We start from the raw sequence: 24,502 nt of genomic DNA, 5'->3' as shown, positions 1-24,502 counted from the left end.
AAGTCCCCCTTGACAGCCACCAATATCTTTTTTCATATATCAAACAAAACCAACCTGCACAGCATTAAGTACAGTAACAATAATAAAGTGGGTGGCTTCCAGTATTTTCTCAATCTATTTGAAAATATAGAATCCATCACCGAAGATGCAATCAGTTCTGTGACTATTTCTGCCAAATAAGAATATTCCTAATCCACCTAAAAACCTCTTGAACTCCTGATACTCTACTAGAGATTCAAGGTAGACTAAACTTGTACTTCAACATCTTCATCAAGAAATACTTGGTATAGTGTTCAAATCACGTGTATGGACACGTACAATGATGCTCTCAAGCCCTTCATCATGCATTTTAGACCTAGATCTTGCCTTTTTCCCTGCCTGGAAGCATCTACAGGATTTATCCACAGCTTCGTGGTCATTACACAAACTTAATTGTGTATGTAATACAGAAATGAAATTAAATAGATAGATACATTATCCCAAACAATGAAATAATTTTTCTGGTCATTTTTTTGACTTCAGAGATTCATGGCAGAAAATGTTTGATTGTTTTGGGTTTTTTTGTGTTTGTTGTTTTGTTTTTTGGGGTTTTTTTTCTTTTTTTTGGTGTGGTTTTGTTGTTGTTGTTGGTTTTGGTTTTTTGTTTATTTGTGGGGTTTATTTCTGTTTGTGGGGGGTTTTTTTGTTTGTCTGGGGGGGTTTTTTGTTGTTGCTTTTGTGGGGGTATTTTTCTTCTTTTTTTTTTGGTGGGTTTTTTTTGTTTCTTTTTCTACCAGGTACCTACTTAGCAGTTTCAGAATACAAGAGACTATCTTCTACAAATCCCATGAAAATTCTTTAAGAATACAGACAAAAACAAATAATGAGACAGGGAGTACTATTTCACAGCTATTAGGTATTTAGCGTAGAAAATGACTGCAGGTCAATGATCTTTGGCAACCTGAAAATATTAATTGAACATGCTTTATGTTACAATTAGTAGTGTGGAACATGATCACTAACTGCTATTTCAAATGAAACCCAGTGTTGGCATTCCATATCGTACTTCATGAGCTACTATCTAAGAAAAGCATCCTATTATTTATATTAGTTTATAGGTAATAATTCTGTTATATATGCAATTGTGTATAACTTAATTTGCTATACCATTATATATGGCTTGTATTTATGCAGAACTATTATTTGTACAACCACATTGTATAAAATTAAACAATCAAGCAACTGTAACATTTTCAATTAATGAGAAGGAGTAAACTGAAATCATGCTTTACCTATACACTGGATGGTAAAAGCACAAGTGCTCCAGGTCATCATAGGAATCCGGGAATCGGCTTCATTCGGAGCAACTTTGAGCCCAACTCTGTAAATGGTGGTGGCAAAGAGAACAAGCATCTCCTTGATACTGCTTGAGTACTTGGCTCTGCAAAAGCAAGATGAGAAAATTTCAGTCTCAATCATTAATAGTGTTAATTACTTACCGGTTAATCAATCACTATCAAAGCCTAAGCCCAAACCAGGGCAGTTATTTATGAAAGAACAAAGACCCTTTGTCTGGACAGAGATGAAAAAAATCCCTAGCTTTCAGTAGTAAACAAGTATCTTGACAGAAACGGCTTTACAAATGGAGAGATTAAGAGCTGCCAGGCTGGAAGATATTATTTCTCTGTGTTACATTGTAATTCATATTAGAAAAGTGCAAACATTTTAAAGTAAAATACAATGAAAATAAATATCGTAAGAAACAGTAGTTTTAATTCCTGAAGTGAAAATAACTAGGTGCTAACAATGGAAGGCATTTCAAGTGTGTTTTTAAACACATTTTTTAGCACTTAAGCTCTTTTCAAATTACATCAGGTTAGGTTATGTAAATGTAGTTTTATCTAAACAAGTGTTTAGCAGTTTTAATGGCTTGTGGGGTTTTTCCCAGGTCATACATAGGACTTTCTAACAGAAATATATGACATTCATATTAATCCTCTGTATCTTTATGGACAAAACAATTGTATCACAAAGTCTGGGGTTTAGCCAGGTTCATACTTAAACAACACTATTTAAACCATAGAATCTTTCCCACAAACATCCGTTATCAAGAAAAAATTTGATTCAGCTTTCTGACAACAGAACTTTTTTTTATTCTTCTACAAATAAGAGATACACGTGGGTATTTTGCATAACTTTGATATCAGTCTGAAGTAGCAGAGTACTTACAGCATGGTCTAAAAAGAGATAAGGGACAGCTGAGCTCACTTGAAAAGCATCTACCCATTTATTCTGTTTTAGTGGGCAAACGCTTTTGCCCACTGGAATTGAACATGCTTACTGTTACAATTAGTAATGTGGAACATGATCACCAATTGCTGTCTCAAACTAAATGCTGGCATTGAGTTTAATTTAGAATAGAATAGAAACAGACAAGAGCCCTATTCCTCAAAGTGATCCACATTCCATTATTATGTCCAAAGCCACCTGAAATCTATGCCCAAAACAGAAGCATAGCAAAAAATTAAGACAGAAAAATGATAAATAACATGCCTAGAGGCACAGCAAGTAACCCAAATAATTGGAATTGTAGATTAGAAGATTCCAGGCTTCTAGCTTTGTACCAAGAACATAAGAAGTACCAGACTGGATTTGACCAAAAGTTCCACCTAGCTCCTCACAGATTCAATTTCAGTCAATGCTTTTGGAAAAGAATAAGTAAGTCCCTAGTCAGACCAAACAAATCATGTCTTTCCTTCAATACACATTCTGAAGTATAGCTGGGATATTGAAGGGAAATTTAATATAGCACAGAGAATACTGCTAGTAACACTTACGAGGACTGAACTCCAAAACTAAGGATGGAATGAAATTCCAAAGCTGAATTCCCCGTTCCCTTGTTGGTGAAAGGTGGAAGACTTTGTTTCTCTCCTAATAGGAAAAAAAATACATCCGCATTAAAAAGCAAAGAAGCTGTTAAGGTTTTTAAAGCAGTTGAAAAAAAAGACAGTAGCCTTTTTATTTGAAACTGATTTGAAAATAATAGCAAACACACCTCACCAGCCAGACTATATTCCATGATTCCTCCTTTAAGTAACATTTGCCTCTATTCCCCAAAACAGTAGACTCTCTGTGCCTCCTATTTTCTAAATACTCATACCTACTTTCATTTTGTCCTTTACAATTTTGTTCTCTTTTTTATTACCTCACAGTCCATACAAAAGATTATTAACCATGAGTATTAGTCTGTTGGCATCCTCTCCAAGTGCACCTATTTTTTTTTCCTACAGGGAAGATGGAAACAATTTAACAGAAGCCAGAAAATTGGTGAGGGCACTGAAATCAAGATATCAACTCAGAAAAGGCAGTAAGTTTTATCCCCAGCTTTATCTGATACTGTCTTGATTGAGAGCAAAACATATTCTTTATTTGAAGTTTTCTGCTGGTACTAGTTAAAACATGCACTGACATCTATCCCACAAAATACCTTAAAAATTAAGATAACAAACCTTTAGCATTCTTCACACTGTAGCCTGATATCCTGGCTGTGACAATCTCCAGCCACCTAGCTAGGGACAGGATTTGAGCTACTGCCTCTGCATCCTCACTGGAAAGAAAAATAGAAAGCAGGTTTTACTTTAACACTCAAAGAACCACCTTAACTGAAAAAGCAGAGGACACAATTAGATCCAAACACATTAACTCATGTCTAGGTACTTTCTCATTTGATTTCAGCTCCAAAAAATGCGTAACCTAAAAATGTTTTATAAAAAATAAAATATTTACTGCCAAAAGAGGTATATTTGGCTAAACAATCAATAAGGAGATATGCAGTATTTTATACAGATGAGGGGGTTTTTTAAGTTTTCCTTCCAAAAATCTGAAAAGCTGACCAGCCCCAGCGTAATATCTCTTTTTTTTTTAATTTTTAATTAGAGGTTAACCAAAACCAATCTGGTTTTTCACCTGTTTATTTTCTGAGCCTGCAATGGAACGATAGGAATCACAGTATTGCACAGAGATTTGCAAAGGGGACAAAGATATTCTCCATTCTCCAAGTCAAATATCTGTTCAACATGCAGACGCTGTCGGAAGTTCAGCTGCATTGCTTCAAAGTACCTACAACATTAAAAAGGAAATGAGAAAGTGGAATGGCTCAAATGCAACATGAACACAAAGGTTCAAAGCATAATTACACAGCAAACACTTATCCAAGCCAACAAAGGAGTCTTTTCCTTTGATTTGTAACTCTTCTACACGCTTGAATAGGAAAATAATAAAACCTTCGAGTACCCAGATGAATTCAGGCAAAAATGCATGGTGAGCACTAATGGGAAAATGATGGCAAGTTTCCCTCACTTATATTATCCTTATAAATTTCATTAAGATTTTGCAGACAAGCAGTCCTTACTTTTTTCTAATCTTCCCTCTTATCTTCAACATAATGAAACACTGTATCTAATAACTCTCATATGCAACTCACTATAGTAAATTTGGAACAGGTATTGAACATATGGTTATTTAATTTTAGGAAACACTACTGGTAACATTTCACAAATTATTAATCAGCTATTCATTGCAATTACTGAGTATCATGACTAGACAGTGCAACTGTAGCCTTTTAACAGGAAGAGAGAATAATATCTATTAGAATATCACATTTCAACTATTTTAAACAGAAAAGGAAATAAGAAACAACTATGATCTTTTTACAGGTTTCATTATAATTTTTGTCCCATCAGTGGATGCAAGTAAACCTTCAAATGTCATTATTGTCTCATTGGTATTTATGGGAACAAAAAGATCAAACATTTAAATCTTCTCTGGATAACAATTCAGTCCTAATGTTCAGAATTATCTAACTTCCACACCAAGGTAATAACTAGATTTTTTTGTTTTTGCTTTAAACCATATATCTTAAATAAAATAAAATTCCATTTATGTGAGAAGAGAAAGTGTATGTGCAGGGGCATCTGCAGAAGTTCTAAGAATACTTAGGGAAGTATTTTGTTATAAACGAAAACCCATACATTGATCTTCCCCACAATCACACAACTATGTTTTTGCAAGCAACTCCTCTTCCTCATACATCCTCTTCCTCATATATGTACATATACTACAAGGATATTCCACTCATTTTCAACTTAATCTGTTTTAAGGTATTTCCAGCACTTGTAGGCTGCACACAAAAAGGTATGGCAGGCATAGTTTGGAAGAATATTACTAAGTTAGAATGTTATGTAATAAATAAACAACTATACTGAAACCTTCTGTGCCATACCATATGTGAAGAACCTGGTGTTCATTTTAATCCCACTAACCCATACAGCAAGTAATCTTTTCTTAAAGAAGAGCAAAGGAACTGAGCTCCAATGTTGCACTACTTAGATCCATGCAGATGTAGATGGATCTGCCAAGAGCAGATGAATTATACTTAAGGAGCATACTTGGGTTTCATTTTAAGTGTGTGCACCTATTTATACTATACTGATGTTTTATTCTAAAAAACAGCATTATACACACATATAGAATGTAAAAATTCTAAACACTGGATGTTTACCAGTGAATGGTAAACACTAGAAATTCAGTTCAAAGACTTTTTAAAGTAAAATGGCGTAAGTACAAACAACAAACCTCAAGAGATTGTTTATAACGTTATGTCACATGTAGAAAGAGACAATTACAAGATTAGCTTGTGATTGCATGACCCGCCTCTTAGCTGTTGATAATACCTCAGTGGGATTATTTCTATTATTAGCTCACACTGCTTATATAGACTTGCTACACCTATGTGGAGTGAAATGTAGGATGATTGCATCCCACAAGCCAGGAATCCTGGTCTTTTACTGTCTAAGTTGCATTGAAATCCCAAACACTTGGTCTGAATGGTGGGTCCCCTGAACAACAGAAATCCAATAAAGTCTACAGCAATTGCATTAATTCTTCACCCTTACTTTTCATTAAGAGTTTCTTCCCTGACATGGGAGGAGTCACAAGATTTAACCACTCATATTCCTCATATTCTATTCTAGATGCTAGAATCTCTTCTAAACACACTGGAACAGATCAGTTTCACCCTTTAAGGATTGACCTGGAGACAGACTTTCAGAGTATTGTTGCTAAAAGTAAACCTACTCCATACAGTTTCTTATTCTTGACAAATTTTATTCCATTGCTTATATTTGCATAAATTAAGTCCTTAGAAATTCTTCTCTGGGTCATAGAAGGCCCTAAAACTTTTGCTGATGATTATCTTCATCAAGTCAAAACATCTCTTGTTCCATAGTTCATTTTTAGACGAGTACAAATAATTTTGATCCCTTAATTAAATATCTACTTACTGTACCTTGTTTTCAGTGTACTCTTAAGGTGATTTGGAAAAGAGATTAATTAAAAACCATTAAAAGGCAGCAAAGACACATCCTTACTTCTGCCAGCAGGCTGCATGCATTACATGACCACAGCTCCCTGTGTGGGTCCCACAAGGTAAATCAGGGTGCATGAAGAGAGGATCTAGTGTATCTAGAAACAGACAGAAAAATGAGGGAATGAACAGTAACGTAACTTCCTGTCAGTATGAGCAGAAATGAACAACAATATGCACAGAACACGAATCTTCAGATCTTATTTTCCTACAGTTTGCACAGTCACATTAAAGCTCCACTTGGCTAACTTTTCCAGACCAATCATGCAGCAGAGCAATGACAAGAAGTACCCATTTAAACTACTGGAGGTTCTCCATATAAAGAAAAAGATGCAAAAATTCAAATGGGTTAGAAAGAAAAAAGGGTACTTCTGTACTGGAACAGATCTGTGGTTGGATTCACTGTTAATGAAGTTTTTAATGTCTTACTTTATTTTTAAATGAAACTACTAAGGACAAGTAGGATGAATATTCCCTCCAACTAATCCCATATATTTTCAAAACACTGACACAAAAAGCACTGCTGAATAACAAAAATCAAGTCTGTCTTTTAGTAATCTTACACAATTCTAAACAACAGAAACGTTATGAGAATACACTGATATCTTTGTGTTGTGTGTGCACCCAAAATGGGATCCCACTTTCACTTTGAAGACATCTAACTCATACTGAACAACAGCAGTCCCCCATGCCCATCTGGGGGACTGTTCATGATTTTGAACAAACACACTTGAATCTAACAAAATGAAAGAAAAAAAAGAACCTAAATTGTACTGAAAATAGTTCTATTTGAGAGCAGCTAAAGCAGCCCAAACTTAAATGGAGACTGAAATAAGAAAGTAAACCATGGCATAACACTGAATTGCCACTACCTGCACTTCTGCTGGGGCAACAAGCATTTTTACATTTATTTAGATCTTGAAAGAAAAAAGTTCTTACAGGACTCCTTGTAACTGATGAGCAGCAGAGGACCATGCAGTAGGGTATAAGTACTATAAACAATGTCCAAAACAGCTTCAGAAAAAGGAACTCCATTCCCTTCTTTTTTCAATTATTTCAATAGGCCAACATGTCACTACAGAAAATTTACAAGTGTATCTGACTACAAGAGCATAGGACTTAATCTGTACCACAGAAAAAAGAAATGTAATTAGTATATGACCCAGACAAAAATTCTAGATGACTGGCTCAAAAATGCCATTATCAGTAGTTTGCTGATAAAGAAAAATGGACCAAGCAGGATTCTGTAGGAGTTTGTCCTAGGCCTAGGACAATTCAGTACTTGTTAACGATCCAGAGGAGAAAACACAAAATATCTTATTAGTGGAACAACCTGGAAAAGGTTTTTAAGCATGATAAAAAATAGGGTAATAACATGGGAAAATATGAAAAAATTATGCTCTTTCCTCTGGTAACAATAAAGAGTTTACTTCTAAACTAAAGTAGGAATAATGAACTGCACAAACATAATTTAAAGCTATTTGCTACATAGTAGTGTCAATTACAAAATAGGACATGGCATCCATTTTGCTCTGTAGCTGACCACAAACCACAAAAAACCACCCTCACATCTGAAAATAAGAAGGAATTTAAACTACAAGTTGTGACAGCATCTTTTTTGAAATATTACTAACTTCCTTTTTCAAAAACAGAACAAAAATGTCAGCGAATACTTAGGCTCCCCCATACCCTTGTATTTATTTTCTTCTTTCCCTTAAGTAACAGACAAAAATTTCCATCATGTTTAGTCAGCTGCTACTTACAAAAGAAATTCTGCTGGGCTTGTGTTCACAGCTACCAATATGCTATTACACAAATGTAACTCTTGTGACTGTGTAACTTTCTTGTATTCAATTTTTTGTTCACTCATCAGATGATATCATATGATCCTTGTTTAGATTTTTATCATTCTTTATATTGTTGTTTTTATTATTTCCTGGACATATACGGGAAAAAATACCCAAACCTAAACAAACACCCTAGCCCTTTTTAGACTGGCACAATGGCCTCTGATAACGTTCATTTATTTCCTCCATATTAGGAAAATTTGCACCTGTACTTGAATAAAGAGAACTGTGAACAGTCTTAGCTTTTCTTCAAACTAACTACTCCCACTAAATCAACATCCTTTATTAAGTCTTGCGAGAGCAAAGCATTTTCTGATTTCCCTCCACAACAAACCTAATTTTTCATGTACTTCTTATTTAAGTTATAAATGGATTTTAAAGCAATTGAAAAGTTGGCACACATTTTTCTTAAGTACAGTAAGCCATTTAGCAACCTGATCAAACACAAGAGTTTAGATGGCTGAAAGAGTTTAAGCTCCAGGTACAGAAATGCTTGTAGTCTAAGAGAAAAAAAATCACATACCTCCTGAGAGTTCAAGAATTCTGCTCCTATTCTGAGTTAAGGCAGTTGACTTCTGCACGCAGGCAGATAATACCATGGCAGCACTTTCCAACTTTACTTCCTGCTCCTCCTGACAAAGAATACAGGTCAAAACTTCCTTCTCAGCAACAGATGGACCTCGTTTGGGACCCAAAGCAATTCTGGAGGAATCAATTGCTGAAGAGGTGCTGTAAGACCAGAAATGACACAGATATAAAATAACCAGCTGAATTTTCTAAATGAACTGAGTTCTTCCTGACATCTAACAAGGTCACAGACTACAAGTATGTCTGTTTTCTCTTACCTTTCTTCTTCCATAGTAGCATCATCTTTCCCCTGGGCCTCCAGTGTGTTTTCATACAGGAGCTTGTGGGTTTCAATGAAATTCCTCTGCAAGGCAGACATCTGGGCCATTATCTTCTGACGGTGCAGCCTCGCTGCTTCCGCCTTTCTCTTCCGCTCAGCTTTCTCTTTATCCTGAGTGCTCTGTGTCTTGCAGTAAGAGAATAAAGAAATCACAGGCAACTAAGAACATCAGAAAACGAGAGGACTCCCCATTATAGGCATTCTAACCACTGACAACAAATTCCTTAGCTGACATTTTAATGAGGGAAAAAAGTTAACTGCTATCTGAAATAGAAATAAGAAGAGCTCAAATCTTTACATGTTGACGGTTCATTAACTAAGACTGGATTTGGTCTACAAAAGGTCACTACTACAATCCCCAGCCCAAAGTTAAGATCAATAATCCCTGAGTAATTTCAATTAGATATGTCTGTTCTTAAGAAATTTTACTGAGGTGTACATGAAAGTTTTCCCCACAGTTCTGTTATTCTTGCCATAAGTGAAACCTGGAGTATTCAGTATCTCCCTTACAGAAATTGAAGAAAATTTTATCTTGAACTGCCTATCCATGACAAAACAAATGTGTCAGCATTTTATACATCTGTGTATTGTATTTTCATTATTCTTTATGGTACACTGGAAAACTATTGTTCTATCCAACATTTACTCTTATATTTTCAAAAACCATAAACAAAGCATTTCTATGCTTTAGAAATGCAGAATTCAAAAAACACAGGTAGACTTTATTAAAACATACAGAACCTAACTCTTCATATCCAATTACTTAAGGGACAGATACAACATTATACACAAGGTTTCCATTCACAGTACCATCACTTTTCCAGGAAAATCAAACAACTTGCTACACAAGTAGAACTGTAAGATTAATTTCTTATGGACTTCTGTATTTTGTTTGATACCTTACCAAATCTCATATGACACCTGCCTCAAAAAAGAAACACGGCATATGCTGTGTGGTAAGTTTAGAACTAGGCATGCAATAGCCAGCCAGGAGATTGCTTGGCAGCAAGCTGAGGCCAAACAAAATGTCTAAGAGCAAACTGGTCTGCCTTCACCTACTGCCTAAGGGTAATTAGATTCTTCTTTTCTGTTCAAATGCCATTTGAAAACACAATCACTCCTTAGGACTGAAGTCATCTTTGAAATCTCCATTTCATTGTGTCATTTGACCACTAGATTCAGAAGTTATTTTGAGGGAAAGGCAAAGAGACTGATAGCCAGAATAATTACTTAAGGCTCATGCCTTTATAGAATCAGGGCAGAGGACATTAACCTCTTGATAGATAACATAAATTACAAGACCTCATCTAAAGTGCATTTGTATTTCTAATTATTGTGCAGTGACAGTATAAAGAAAAGGTAATCAATTCACAAATACAAGAAATGGAAAGATGAGCACAAATTACTTCCTTCAGCCCCCTCAATTGCTTCACTTAACTCAGAACTACAGCCAAAACTCACAACAGCTGCTAATAATTCCATGAAACAGGTTTAGCACAAATTTCACTTACTAAAAATATTATTCTTGGAAACTAAATCCTAGCCGTAGACAACATACCAGAAGTCAGTTTTGAAAAATCATCATTTTAGGCAATGCTAAATTTAGATATATTACTGAAAATAGCTATTCAAAACATTACATACAAGGCTTGTACTGAAGCTTTATTTTTATCATTACCTCATCACCTTTTGTAGCTTCTGAGCCTGATGTAGTTCCTACTGTTGCCAAACTAGACTTTTCTCTCAATCTCTTCACCATGTCAAACATCTAAAAACAGAGACTTAGATGTTAAAAATAAAACACAACTTGTCTCTTATAATGATATAGATTAATACATTTCCAATATTACAATATATAAGCACTGCAACAGGCTGCCCAACGAATTTGTGGATGCTGAAAATGTTCAAGTCCAGGTTGGATCAGGCTGTAGGCAATCTGGTCTATTGGAAGGTGTCCCTACCCATGGCAGGGGCTTTGAGCCACAACATTTTTAAGGTCCCTTCCAACTCAATCCATTCTATGATAGATAGGATTAAAACTCTTGGTATTTTATTTCACATTATTTTCAGATTTTCAAATGGATTAAACCACTCAAAACTCCTAAATAACAGAAACACCAAGACTATGTGCACTCCCAGAACACTGCCTTACTTATTATTTACTGTTATTTTGCAACAGATACATGAGGAAGATGTGTAAAAATGTCATTACTGGAATGAGTTACCCAAGCAATAATTGATCCAATACTTCATAGTACAAGTAGCAAATACAATGGTGCAACAGATTCAACTTCTCAAGAAATCACTGCAGCAATGGATTATATGTAGGAATCATAACATCTTTCATATTAGCTTTCTAGACTACTGAAATCAGATTGTTCTTATCTCTCCTTTGTGTACCTGCAGTATCCAATTGACTGTGTCCTTCTGTGCCTCTAACTGGGGAACTCTCTTCAATTTCTCCAGAAGCATTAGCACGTTCACAGCATTCAGGGCTGAGCTTCCCATTCCTTTACAAAGTGAAAAACAGAAAAGGACCTTCAGGGGAAAATAAACACCTAACATTTTAATGTTCTTACAACCATGGACATGCCTTAAAATATTGCTAATTATATAATACACATACATGAACACAAACTGTGTAGTTACATTTCTGGTATATTCTTGAACACTTACAGTTATATATATAATATATTTTTTCCTCTTGTAGATCAATTATTTCTGCTTTAGAAAATCTTTGCTTAATGTCTGCTGAAAAAAGAATCACCTTTCACTTCAGGGAGAGACAGTAAAGCTCTTCAGAGCTTACCTACATTTGCTAACAGCTTAGTGTGTACGTGTTTACTTCTAATCACAAAAGCTATTGTAATTAGAGTAATTATTTCCTTCCTCATAACTTTGTGAGAGTCCATAGTATTCTAGGCTCTTCTCTAACACAGGAATGTTTTAAAATGGAGACCATTCTCTTCAATGATATTTCTTTTGCAGCACTTACCATACAAAATTAATTTTACATTTTTAGTAGGGAGACAAATAAATTGCTAAAGAACCTGTCTTTAAATGAATTGTGTCTCCATAAAAGCTTTGTTACAAAAATACTGATTATTTTTGCATCCCTTTCATGTAAATGGGGCTTTGGTTTTTCTGTTCATGCAAAACTAAAGCTAGCAAAGCATTCTCTAGCATCTCAGTTATAATTATTACTTCTATTGTATTCCTGTAGATGACATGAATCTTCTTAAATGGAAACACTTTCAGTATGATGATACTTCTTTCTCAACAATAACAAAAAATTTAAAAATAAAGTGCATTTGGAGCGCTTTTCAAACACAACGTTTTTCAAAAACTAAATAAAGGGACTCCAGTAGTTTTATGTATTTATTCTTGTAGAAGGTATTTGAAAGATACATAGATATGATGTTTAGGAATATAGTTTAGTGGTGCAACTGGCAGTGCTGACTTAACATTTGGACTCAATGATCTGAGAGATATTTCCAATATGAACAATTCTATGATTTTATTTCACAATTCTTATCTCTGTTGCATCTTACAAATGACAGTTATGTTTAGTTTAAAAATGGATTTTTAAAATTTATTTTTACACAGTGAAGCAGAAACTCTACAACTGATGGAAGATTATTTAGAAAAGGCAGATTCCAACTCCCACAGAGTAGTCCCAAATGTAATATTAAGAAATGCTCAATAGAGATTCGAAACAGAAAGGGTACATTCCACAGCCACTAAGTTCTGTTTCTATTTTCATTACCATAATAAAAGATAAACTTGCAGGTACATCAGTAATTGTACAGCTCAAGAGAACCAAAGATGGACATAGTTCACTTAAATCCACTGCCATTTTTCAAAGAGTTCTTAGTTTCCATTTCAATGCGTTCTTGTGAAGGAAAAACCATTTTCAGTTATGTAACACTACAACTACTTTTTATTTCTTCCCCAGGAAGAGAAGCACATAACCTCTTCAACCCACATGACAACTGGGAACAGAGGAAGCTAGTCCAAACCAGGTTTCTTAATTATTAAAAAAAAAAAAAAGTTAAATTACCAGGTTTTAATTATATAGCATAAAATAAAATCTTTTTGACTAAATCACTGAATAATTTCTTCTAGTTTGAGTCCTTACAAAATCAAGTTAGTCTTGTTTAGTCTGTGTTTTCAAGAAAATGAAACATACGTGTTGCTTTGTGATAAAAATCAAAGGTTACTTCTTCTTCAGGAGACTTCTGTAACTGCTGCTTCTCTTCTAGTAACCCTAAAGAAAGGAGATGAAGCACCTGAAAAAACGGAATAGTTAGTCTCATTCAATGTTTAAGATATGGAAAACTGGCACATAAAATTAGGATGTTTTATACAGTTCTGTATTATATACTGATTATATAATGATGAAACACATGAAAATACAGAGATCATACATGAAAGGTGAAATAAAAAAAGCACAATGTAAATTTACTGCATATTAGTTGCACTAAAATTCATCAGCTTGCACATGCTTTTATATTAGTAATAGGTGAAATCTTGTCCTTCTGCTGATACAAAATCTGTACTTGGCTAATTCCATAATCCAAAGATTAGAAGGCTTGGCAAGGCAATTAAACAATCTATACACTCTAACAAAACTGATTAATTCAGACTGTCTATAATTTCAAGTCCTAATTCTATAAATATTAAAAAAACAACCCCGCTAAAACAAACAAACAAAAAAAACGCCTCCAAAGAACATTTCAACAATGTTTTAAAAGACTCAAGCCACTGCAGTAAAATTAAACGTTTAAATACTTACAAAAATTCTATTATTTCATGACTGAGGCCCCAAAGACATTTATGTATTTGGAGACTCTGCAGCTCAAAAAATGAAGGAATTCCAATTATCAAACAGTTACTTAATTGTGAAGTTTCAAGAAAAATATGAGGCAGGGAGAATTACATATTGAAACAGCTTCAGTAATGAGGCAACACAAGGAGGAAAGTAAAATAGAAAACTTTAATACTATTATGTATCATGTTTCTATTTTACAGCAGAGATAGATAATTAATAACAAAAATATTTTCTTTCCCAGTAAGATTTATAAAAACAGGTTTGCGGACAGAATTAACAAGTTAATCTTTATATATTTTGCTCTTCTCATAAGCAGTCAGCACAGGAATGACCATCAGAAGATGACCAAGGCTAACCATACCATTTGGATCATTGCCTCAGTCCACAAGTGGGTTTCCAGTTCCACTGCCCTCTGCAGAAGGGTGCGCAGGATGTGCATCATAACATCACAGTTCAGAATCCTCACCACGTTGCTGAATGCAGGACTGAAGTCTGGAGGAGGAGGTGGTGGCAATGCTAGGAAACAGATGTGCAAACACATCAATGAACTGACATCCCACCCAGAACTTAATTATTTCAGTGAAAGAAAAACTGGACCTTTAAATGAGTAAAAACATGCTCAAACACAATTGTGTGCCTAAGTCAACTTTCATCTTTGGCAATGCTAAGTACTTTTAGTGAGTTCTTATATATAAGACATGCAAGCTAAGTTAATCAATCACAAGTATTAGTTACGTCTATAAATGCAAATTTTTAACACTCTGAACTGCCTTATTTATGTCTCACTATTCAACATATAATTTGTGCTTTGCATCAGATAAAAGGTTTTCAAGTAGTTAAACAGAACTGAGGAGTGGAGCTTCCAGACTGTAGTGTCTCACACTACAGTGTCACATGTCTGGAGCTCTAAATTTTTTTCTACTACTGGCTTTCCAGTCATTTCTGGCTATGTACCTTTGAGTTAACACTGGAACTGCGATGTGGAATCTTGGCATCTACTAACAGCACCTCATTTAACACCACAGCCTTTTCCTACCAGGAACCACAGACTCCAGTCTTCTTTAGATACCTGGATGCCTATTCTCAGAGTGCCTCTTTTCAGAGGACCTCTGTGAATGCAGTGTTTCTGAAACCATCATTCTTTAGACAATTTAGTCTGAATGAAGTTACTGATAAAGACAGTGCAGCCACATAAAAGAATATGCAGGAAGCACATGCAACAATAAATGCAGCCTCAGGGGAACACAAATCAGTGCCAACACATCTTGGTCTTTTGGAACCATACTGTCCAATTACATAAATCTCTGACAATTACATTTAAATAATCACATTTTTTAAAATTTCCACAAAATAATTCCTCTGATAACATTTTAAGCTGTCAGAGTGAAAGGCGAAGGGGAAAAGTTGAGTTTATTAAATTGTTCATTGTACTTATTTGTTCAGTTTTCCTCAAATCCACTAAATTAAATGCTTGTGACTTGAACGGGTAAAAGTAAACTCAAAAGGGAAATAACATTTGTGTTACAATAGAAACACGGGCGTTCATTGTTTTATGTATTCATAGCTAATAAAAAATTCTTTCTAAAACTTAACTCTCATTCGCATATTACAGAATGGATATGAGCATAAGTTCCTGTGGCAATCTTCTCTACATGCCACTATTATGTGTCAATATTGTGCTAAAAAAACTGCCCACAAAGAACACTACAGCTTTTGCCTCTTAGTTACTCCACCATAAAATCTGAGTTCATGGTTTTGTCAAAAACTACTGTGCCCTGTTTGTTTCCCTAAATGTAAATTAAACTAAAAATTCCAGAATTCCTGTCCATGATAAAGAAAAAAGACAAAAATATGGCAGGTACTAATTAATGACAACTACTACAAATCACAACAAATTTAATATGAACTCACCTATCCACTACGAAGTCATAAGACAACTCTTAAAGCTCACTATATATAAACTACATATACTACCAAATTAGCACATTTGTTGAATCATCAATTTTAGAATTTTACCTTCATCCCTGTTTTCTTGTTTTCTTCTCTTCTTTTGTGTATGTTCAGCCTACAGAAAAAGGAGTGTTGTTGTATCAGCACCTCTACAGAAGTACACAATAATGAGATTAATGAAATTATGAGAAACCCTATGCTATAAATATGGTGAGATACATAGTAAATGTCTGGTTGCAAACAAGAATTTCGTCTGAAACACGTTTAACAACATTACATTTTGGATTTAAATTTGTAATGAAGATAAATGGACATATTTGCTTCCTCCGTAAGAGTTACAAAAGCAAAGTTTGGGGTATCTCAGTGCAAAGATAATTCTTATCCCATTTTGGTTTTATCATAAAGAGATAACAGAGTAAATACACAAGCTGCCATAAAGGAAACACGAATGCAAGCCATACCATGTAAATTTGTATTGAAAATTTTAACTTCATGGAATGTTTCATTTTGAAGGGAGCTGCAGATACTCTTTATTGAACCAGTTTCTTTACACTGTATTAATTCAGCAAAATTCTTTAAACATTGCTAAGTATGTACTATTTTTTTAACCTTTGAGAGCGAATCTCACACTTGCTTACCTTGCTGTGCTGGGTCTTAGTGTAGTGATAAAAGAACATATTGAATTCCTTCAAACATTCATCTTTCAGCTCATAAACTCCGTGACCAGAGACACCCGGTTTCCTTACAGAGAAATATTTCACAATATACAGATTAATAATGTATATTCAGCACATCTTTGAATGCAAACACAATTTGTTTTCTAAAGAAGCAGGAATTGTAATGGCTACTCACTAACTTATTAAAAGCAGAGAGTGAGCACAGTTATGACTCTTAAATTTCCAATACAGGATCTACACGAAGAAACAATTCAGCAGCAAAATATTTCTAGTCTATACCATCTAAAGCATACCATATAGCCTCTGAAAATTCCTTTTGACTGTATGTCTTAGAATTTCAGACATTGGATGTCACCGCATAAAATTAAATCCCTTCTTCAACCAAAGTATAAAACAAGTAATACTGGCTGCTTTCCAGCCAGTGAGATTTTTTTAACTTTTCATGTAATTCCTAAGTAAGATTCCGAGGTACACCTACAGTTGCTCTCAATTAAACATGAACAAGCAAGCCACATGAAATTTAAAATAAGGTATACTAAAATAAGACATTTTTCTCACTTGTTCTCAACTACAATCTATTGTTCTATATTTGCATACACACATTATATTTTTATATATAATTAATTCCCAGAAAAAAAGGAAAAGTTCCAGAAAATTAGCAACAAAGTACCACTCACAACAGTTACTAGATAGTAATTGTCAAAGGTACGGTGAATTCTTAACTTTCCTGACCATCTTAGGAAAAAAAAGAACTTTTGAAGATTCTGCCACTAGGACTTGAGATCACTGAACTCCCAAGACTCCTTAAACTGAATTTGAGGAAAGAGGGTGGCAAAGGGAAAGAAACAGCAGCAGTGTAGGATATTCCACACACTGCTCTTTCCTAAGCATATTTGCAAACATATTTATTTCAAGATAGTAAAATATTAGCTGAACAGAGACTGTCCCATATTAACCCAAATATATCTAAGAAATATTATTTCACATTCAAGCTATTTATAAAACAACATTAAGAACTTACTTGAATGTAGCCACTTTATCAATTACATTCTCCAAGCCAGTTTCATTGTTCTCCTGGTAAAAAAATTTAGTTTGGGAGAAGCATGTAATGATTCAAATATCTTCAGTATTACATTATGCGTAACAAAAATACACAAAAATTCAGACAATTCCCTAATTCATTAACTATTATCTTTTGCCTGCTGTTAATCAGAAAGCAGATATTCATACTGGGCAAATTCCAAGGAAGTATCAAAGATACACAATACTTTCACTTAATAAGGCAGAACTTCATTAATAACAGAGCTGACCTCTAGAAACAGGTCAATGCTTACCCAACTTTAACAAAGGGGGAAAAAAGGAGATTTCGATATTTTAAACAGTGAATGTGGCTACTATGATAATATTTAAGACTATTTCATTTACAACAAAAATTTAGGTATTTTTGCATTGATTGCTGGCCCTGAACACTTCCACAGACTATAAAATCTAATCCACATCCTTTGCCTCTATCTTCAACAACTGTAATGGAATGGCAAGGAAATCTTTGTTTTCAAATAGACATGAACAACACTTGACTTCAAATGGACAGGTTTAAGTCATCAAATTTACAGGCTTAAATTTATCAGTGGTACACAGGCCAGAATGGAATAGAGCTCCATCCAGAGTAAAACCTACATTCTATAGGGCTAAACCAGAAAATTTCACAACTTTTCTTTTTGAACCTTGGAGAACTAGAGCTGAAAATTCTAAAAAAATTCACTGCTTAATCAAAAAGCATAATTCCCATAAAACTTTTTTTCAGATCAGCCAATACCTGAATCTATGACACTGACCTTTACATCAGTAAGGTGTGTAAGCCCCTTTGTCATGCCATTTTGTAACTCTCAAACCAACATTTATGCTTTATATTAGAAATGCTTCCACATAAAGACATAAAAGCTAAAGAAGAAAGACATAAAACAAGAAATAATAAATAAAGAAAAAAGTAAATAAATCAGGACTCACATTTTCAGGCAAGGACTTGGTAATTGCACTGTGAGCCATTGGTTCAATACACAACAGATGGATGATTTCTCTCATTATTACATCTTCTTTTGTCACATTACTGATTCCCGGCACATATCTTTCCCCTGTCAAATGAACCAAAAGGAGAAGAATGGCAGATATGACCGGTATAAAGCAAATTTGAATTCTGCACCATGATAATGGTATTGCTGGGATGTTTCATTGTATAAGCTTGCATTTGCCAGAAGCCTTTCCCAAGACTCTTGAGTAAACATTATTCTTAGCCTAGCTTCCCAACAAAATGGGTCGAGATGGACTCTCTTAACTTCATAATTGACATTTAAGTAGAATATTATCTAACAGCTTTTTACACTGTCCAACTCCTATTGTTTCCAGCTCAAAAATACTTGTTACTGAATCATCTATTTAGAAGAGGCACTCTTCAGTATCCTCTCTATACTATTATGTCATCAAGCCTGCTCTGACAAACTAATAATCCGTTACGACAACAACAGAGAGAAATGAAACTTACCCACAACATAGATAAGAATCTGTAGCATTTCTTCTATTAAAACATTATATTGCTTAATCAAATCCTGCAAGAATGAGAGAAAACAGGTTAAAAAAAACAAAAACAAAAGTGCAGAAAAATCCATCCACCAAATGACACTGAGCTCAACCTTCTATCTACTACACTGCTGTAACATTGTACTCTAGGAAGAAATTTCCACTCTAACAAGCTGGAAAAAGTGCCTGCTCTGTTAGAGCAGATAGCATACAGCAACTGAAGTGCAAGATTCATGTGCAAGAAAAGAAACTGCTAAAAAAGTATCCCAAATGAAGGGTTATGTCAAAGTTAAGCCACAAGAAGTAGCATAAAAACCCAAGAAACTTCCAAGCAAAATAAAAGCATGTAACGTGGCTTAAGAGACATAGAAATGCTATAGTAAAGTCATTTTCATGGATTTTGGTAGATGCCCTGTGGAGACAGACAAGTCTCCACAGGTCCAAAAGGGGCAAAACTTGCTTGCTAATTTTGAAGAAGCCTCTACAAATTCCAAATACAAAATATTTACCTAACCATAAGCTCCTGTGTTTACTTGACTTCTAGTGTGGCCTTAAAAATGCAGGTATCAACAGTAGCTAGTTTTTCTTATTGATGTTTCACACACTCTGAGCTGACAAATTAAACAGCAGAAAAATTTGCTACTTACCTGATCTTTGGTGGGTTTAATTTTTTTGAAAGCATCAGCAAGCTCATATCTCTGCAGTATCAGCAGGAGAAATTGGTTTGGATCCATAAGAGATGCACCTATCTATCAAAAAATCTAAATTAATATGAACTTCACTTGCTATTTCAAAATCATGCAAATTAAACTGAACTTTTAAAAAATGACAACTACGCAGTGATTCAGAACATTGTACCTGGAGCATGATGATGTCTTTATCATACATCTCTTCTCTGCATTTAACATCTTGATAATAGAATACCTAAGAAACAGGAAAACAAAATAGATATATAAAGTAATGTACCACCAGATGTGCATCAGTTAATCTCTGAGGCTTTTCAAACTGTACCACATCTTTATTGAGTGAAGGAAAGTCCACATTTCTTTCACAATAAATATGTACTTTAGTGGAAGTGAAAAATGTTTTTTCACCTATCCAGAAAAAAATCTATGCCATACTTCACACCCCTTTCCAAGAGGACATAACTCCAATGGCTGCTACTGAATTAAGTCAAAACATCCTCCTTCTCCTACCCCAGTTCTCAGACAGTTCTGCAGGGGTTGACCAAGATTTACTTCAATTTCATCAAAGGGTCCTGTGCAAGGTTTGCAGAGAATTTCTGCCATCAAAGGAAACAAAAACAAACCAAACAAACAAAAAACCCACCAAACCAAACAAAAAAAAACCACAAAAAGCCCCAAAACAAACAAACAAACAAAAAAAACACTCAAGACAACCAAAAAAACCAAGCTACAAAACCAAAACCACCCCAAAGTGAAGCCAAATGAGACAAATGCAGGGTAGACTCTTCCCTTTACCTTTACTCTTGCAACAGAAGTCAGAAGTATTAGAAAACGTTTGTATGTCTAGCTATAGGGTTCTCAAAAGTTTAGTGTGAGCCTAAAACAATTTCACTTCTGTATATAATAATGTCCATACATCATGAGGAACTTCTAACCTTTTATGTTATAAGCAAGAGTACTAACAAGTACTTTTGCAGTCATTATGGGATCTGAAAGTAGCTTACAAGTAGACATCAGCAACATTATACTATTTCACACAGTAGAAAAGAGTCATAACAGAGATGAAAATAGTCATCTAAGACAAGGAGGTAAGCCATTGCTGAAGACAGAAATAAAACCATGTCACCTAAGTTTCCACCTAGAAACTTTCTATTTACTGTAGGAGTGACCCCATGACCTCTCTCTGCACAGGCAGCATTGCTGAGCAACCTTTGCAAACACTAATAGGATCAGCTCAGCACTGAACTCTGCAGGGAGTACCTGGCTTATCAGGGAGAGCCCATTCCTTCTCCACATCTCTGCAGCAACCTGTGCAACCAGGACAAGACACCGCAAAGGGTATTCTACTAGCAGCTCCACTTGAAATTCTTCCTAGAATTTAAGAAAGGAAAAACAAATAAACAAAACACCTCAGAACAAATCTACCAGTGGTTTTAAAAGTGTAAGTCCTAATGAACAGAGATATATTGACAGCTGAAAAATAACTTGTATGTGTGCCATGAAGGTTAGAGGATATAGCTTGAGACTTTTCTTTCCAGAGTATAAATCACAAAAGCACTTGGGGGGAAAAAAAGAAAGTATCTTACAGGAGAAACAAACTCATGCAATCTTGAGATGGCTCCAGTCTTGCTTAATCGTACATGAAGACCTACAAAACCAAGGAAGAAAAATCAGAAAATAAATCAAAATCAGTGAAGGTTCTCCAACTTCTTCTAAACGTTAACTAAATAATCTACAATTCAGAGAATTACAGAAAAAAAAGTCGAAGTTTTTTGAGGAAAGACTTCATACTTTCCTTTGTTTAAAAGAAGATCTATTACATTATCACAACAGTTCTTACTAGCCTTAGAATCCATTATTTTATGAATAAATTTACATTAAATGAATCAACCCCATCCAAAATGAGATGCAATATATAATAAATAAATTTTCAATTTCACATTTAAATCATACATCAGTAGTAAATGAACTTCAAGACTACAAGGCTTAACAGGTGGTATCTTGGTATCAAATGATGTGATAAAGAATCTACAGCTTAATAATAGCATAAGATTTCATTTGTACTCTACAGAAAGCAGTGATTATATTCTGACCGGAAGCCTATCCTGGCATTGTGCAAAATATGTCTTCCAGGAGGAGCATTTTAACAGTCCTAAGATAGATATGGCTGGAAACTAAATTCAAGATACAGTAATAGTGGACATTCATTTAAATAAAGGAGATAGAAACAGAACCAGAAACACTTCAGAGAAAATTAAGGATCTCATTAAAAAGAATTTTTTTTCCTTCTTGACTGACTTCTCTCTCTTCCCTTTAAAAAGAGATTCTCCAACCTCCATGGTAATATTGTTTTGAGAAAAACTTTCCCTTAGTGGGACATATGGGGAACATGTCTTTGTGATCATGAGAATGTCAGAAAGCTGGAGAGCAACTCATCTGTGAAGCACTTAATTCAAGTGTTTTCTGGAGTAAAGAAACAAGAGATGGATGACAAGCACAGTTTAATCAACAATCAAAACACATCACTTACCAGCAAGAGTCCTAGACAGTGGTAAATGTATGCTGACAGGATCTGCAGACACTCTGTAAGGTCTGCTCTCCAGGGTATGGCCACATAAGTGAAATACTGTCTTCTCCCGAGAGCGGCCATTTGTGCTGCACCTCATCACAGCTTTATGACATTCTCTGTAGGACCTGAGCAGCAGCTCTTCCTAGAATTAAAAATACATGAAGCATCAAAAAAAAAATCATACAGTATGGTGATGTTCGAGGGTTGCAGGATGAGGGAAGAGAGGAGAATCTTAACTCTATGTTTCAGAAGGCTGATTCATTATATTATATTATGATATTATATTATATTAAAATGATAAACTAAAACTATACTGAAAAGGATAGAGAGAAAAGATCTATCAGAAGGCTAGAAAGAAAAAGCAAGGAATGAGTAACAAAATCTTGTGACTGCTCACAGCCTCAACACAGGTGGCTGAGACTGGTCATCAAGTGAAAACAATCTACATGGACCAATTGAAGCTGTGCCTGTTGCATCCCCCAGCAGCAGATAGTTACTGCTTACATTTCTTTCTTGAGGCTCCTCAGCTTCTCAGGAGAAAAATCCGGGCAAAAGGATTTTTTAGAAAATATCATGGCAACAATACAGTCCCTTCCTTTCTCTTTTTGTCACACCCAGATTAATTCTTTCAAACCAATTCTTTTGTGGAGAACTACACTGAACAACTGAGAGCTTTTGCAAAAGCTGCTATTTCAAAAGTTGTCAGGAAGATTCACAAAACACATGCATGCAAAATTGATATACTTACATCACAGGCACACCACTCCTGGAACATCAAAAGAATGTTCTTGAGCTGCATCTGTATGGCAATAGCTGCTTCCCAGTCAGGGTCCACCTCAATGTGCTGACCAATCTGTCTTTTTATCTCCTCCATTCCCTGAAATGGAAATCCCACAAAATACTCTGTCTAAATCAGTGATCACAGGCTTAACACAACAAAAAATTCCACAGTCAAAAGGTAAAACATATGTAACTAAATCTGATGAGTATTACTTGTAAAAACATGTCTTCTTAACCCACCCAAAATAGGGACTGAAGAATTTAACACTGTAATTGCATGTTTACATCCATTATAATATTATCGGAAAAAAGAAAAGCTGTAATCTCTTTAGAACAGAATATTAGAAAGAAATTATTTAAATGTATTGTACCTGCATGCAAGTTAGAATCCTTAGGAAAGAAACAAATCCTTCCAAAAAACGCTCCCTCAGACGGTCTGTCCATACTGTAGGTTTGCTGACTAAGATATACCTGTCCCCAAAAAAAATTATCATACTTTGCTCAGACTTCTCTTATGCTTGTATTTCAAGTGTTCTTGAAATACAATTGTTTTCAATTTTTTTTAATAACATCAATTACATAATCTAATTACATCACCCTCCCCATCTTAAAGTACTCAGAAAATTTCCCCAAATACTAGAACTGCTAATACCTTGGTGTGACTCCATCACTGGAAATTAACAGTTTTTTTTTTTTAATTCCAAGGTATTTGGGATGTAATGAATGGAGTAACAAACATTACTCAGTTTATTAGAGCAATTTGGTACCAGTAAAAGTAGAAAACCCTATGCAGATAAGGATTATACAGCTTTCTCAGAACAACAGCAAATGGGAGACAAATTTCCCATATTGTCTGACAGTATATACACTTTGTTTATTAATGTAAATATTATATACAGTTAGATAACTGAAAATCAAAAAATGTTTCATAGAATGTTATTTTGGTATTTTTAAATTTTAAGTTTCCATTGAAAAAGAAAACAATTATATCATGCATGATTTTTGAGGAGTTTGGATTTGATTTTAAAGGTTTATCATCAGACTCTTAATTGAAACACTTCATGATATTAGTAATATTTTCAAGCTGCTCTAGCTTCTCAGCCTTACACTTACCTGAGGTCATATATTACTGAATATACCCGGTTCAGTTTGTCCTGACTGTAGCCTTGGAAGTTGAACTTGTCATTTTTGTCTAGGTACTCTGGAAGCACTTCTAGGAGTGTCTCTGTAATGGTGGTGATTACATTCTGCTCTTCAATAAGATGTCGGGCCTGCAAG

General features: G+C 34.8%; 1 protein-coding gene across 5 annotated transcripts in view; it reads right to left on the bottom strand.

The window, feature by feature from the left end:
• The window catches only part of UBR1 (ubiquitin protein ligase E3 component n-recognin 1), a 60,492-nt gene that overhangs the window by 13,826 nt on the left and 22,164 nt on the right, over nt 1-24,502 (bottom strand). For 4 of the 5 annotated variants that reach the window (XM_064424514.1, XM_064424513.1, XM_064424516.1 and 1 more), the window contains exons 12-35: nt 24,338-24,495; nt 23,596-23,695; nt 23,193-23,321; nt 22,406-22,586; nt 21,462-21,523; nt 21,136-21,246; nt 20,048-20,113; nt 19,837-19,938; nt 19,155-19,218; nt 18,623-18,747; nt 17,637-17,689; nt 16,577-16,679; nt 16,005-16,053; nt 14,350-14,504; nt 13,347-13,446; nt 11,558-11,667; nt 10,836-10,925; nt 9,096-9,283; nt 8,774-8,979; nt 6,408-6,501; nt 3,946-4,098; nt 3,489-3,586; nt 2,817-2,910; nt 1,272-1,420 (exon numbers count right to left, since the gene is read on the bottom strand). In XM_064424514.1, the coding sequence (XP_064280584.1) occupies nt 1,272-1,420; nt 2,817-2,910; nt 3,489-3,586; nt 3,946-4,098; nt 6,408-6,501; nt 8,774-8,979; nt 9,096-9,283; nt 10,836-10,925; nt 11,558-11,667; nt 13,347-13,446; nt 14,350-14,504; nt 16,005-16,053; nt 16,577-16,679; nt 17,637-17,689; nt 18,623-18,747; nt 19,155-19,218; nt 19,837-19,938; nt 20,048-20,113; nt 21,136-21,246; nt 21,462-21,523; nt 22,406-22,586; nt 23,193-23,321; nt 23,596-23,695; nt 24,338-24,495 (2,740 nt within the window). The remainder of the gene's footprint in view (nt 1-1,271; nt 1,421-2,816; nt 2,911-3,488; nt 3,587-3,945; nt 4,099-6,407; nt 6,502-8,773; nt 8,980-9,095; nt 9,284-10,835; nt 10,926-11,557; nt 11,668-13,346; nt 13,447-14,349; nt 14,505-16,004; nt 16,054-16,576; nt 16,680-17,636; nt 17,690-18,622; nt 18,748-19,154; nt 19,219-19,836; nt 19,939-20,047; nt 20,114-21,135; nt 21,247-21,461; nt 21,524-22,405; nt 22,587-23,192; nt 23,322-23,595; nt 23,696-24,337; nt 24,496-24,502) is intronic. The other variant, XM_064424515.1, reaches the window with a different exon arrangement.

Source organism: Passer domesticus, chromosome 6 (genome assembly GCF_036417665.1).
Source record: "Passer domesticus isolate bPasDom1 chromosome 6, bPasDom1.hap1, whole genome shotgun sequence".
NCBI classification, from domain to species: domain Eukaryota; kingdom Metazoa; phylum Chordata; class Aves; order Passeriformes; family Passeridae; genus Passer; species Passer domesticus.
Note: the sequence above shows the minus strand (reverse complement) of the source record. Positions and strands in the feature narration are given on the sequence as shown.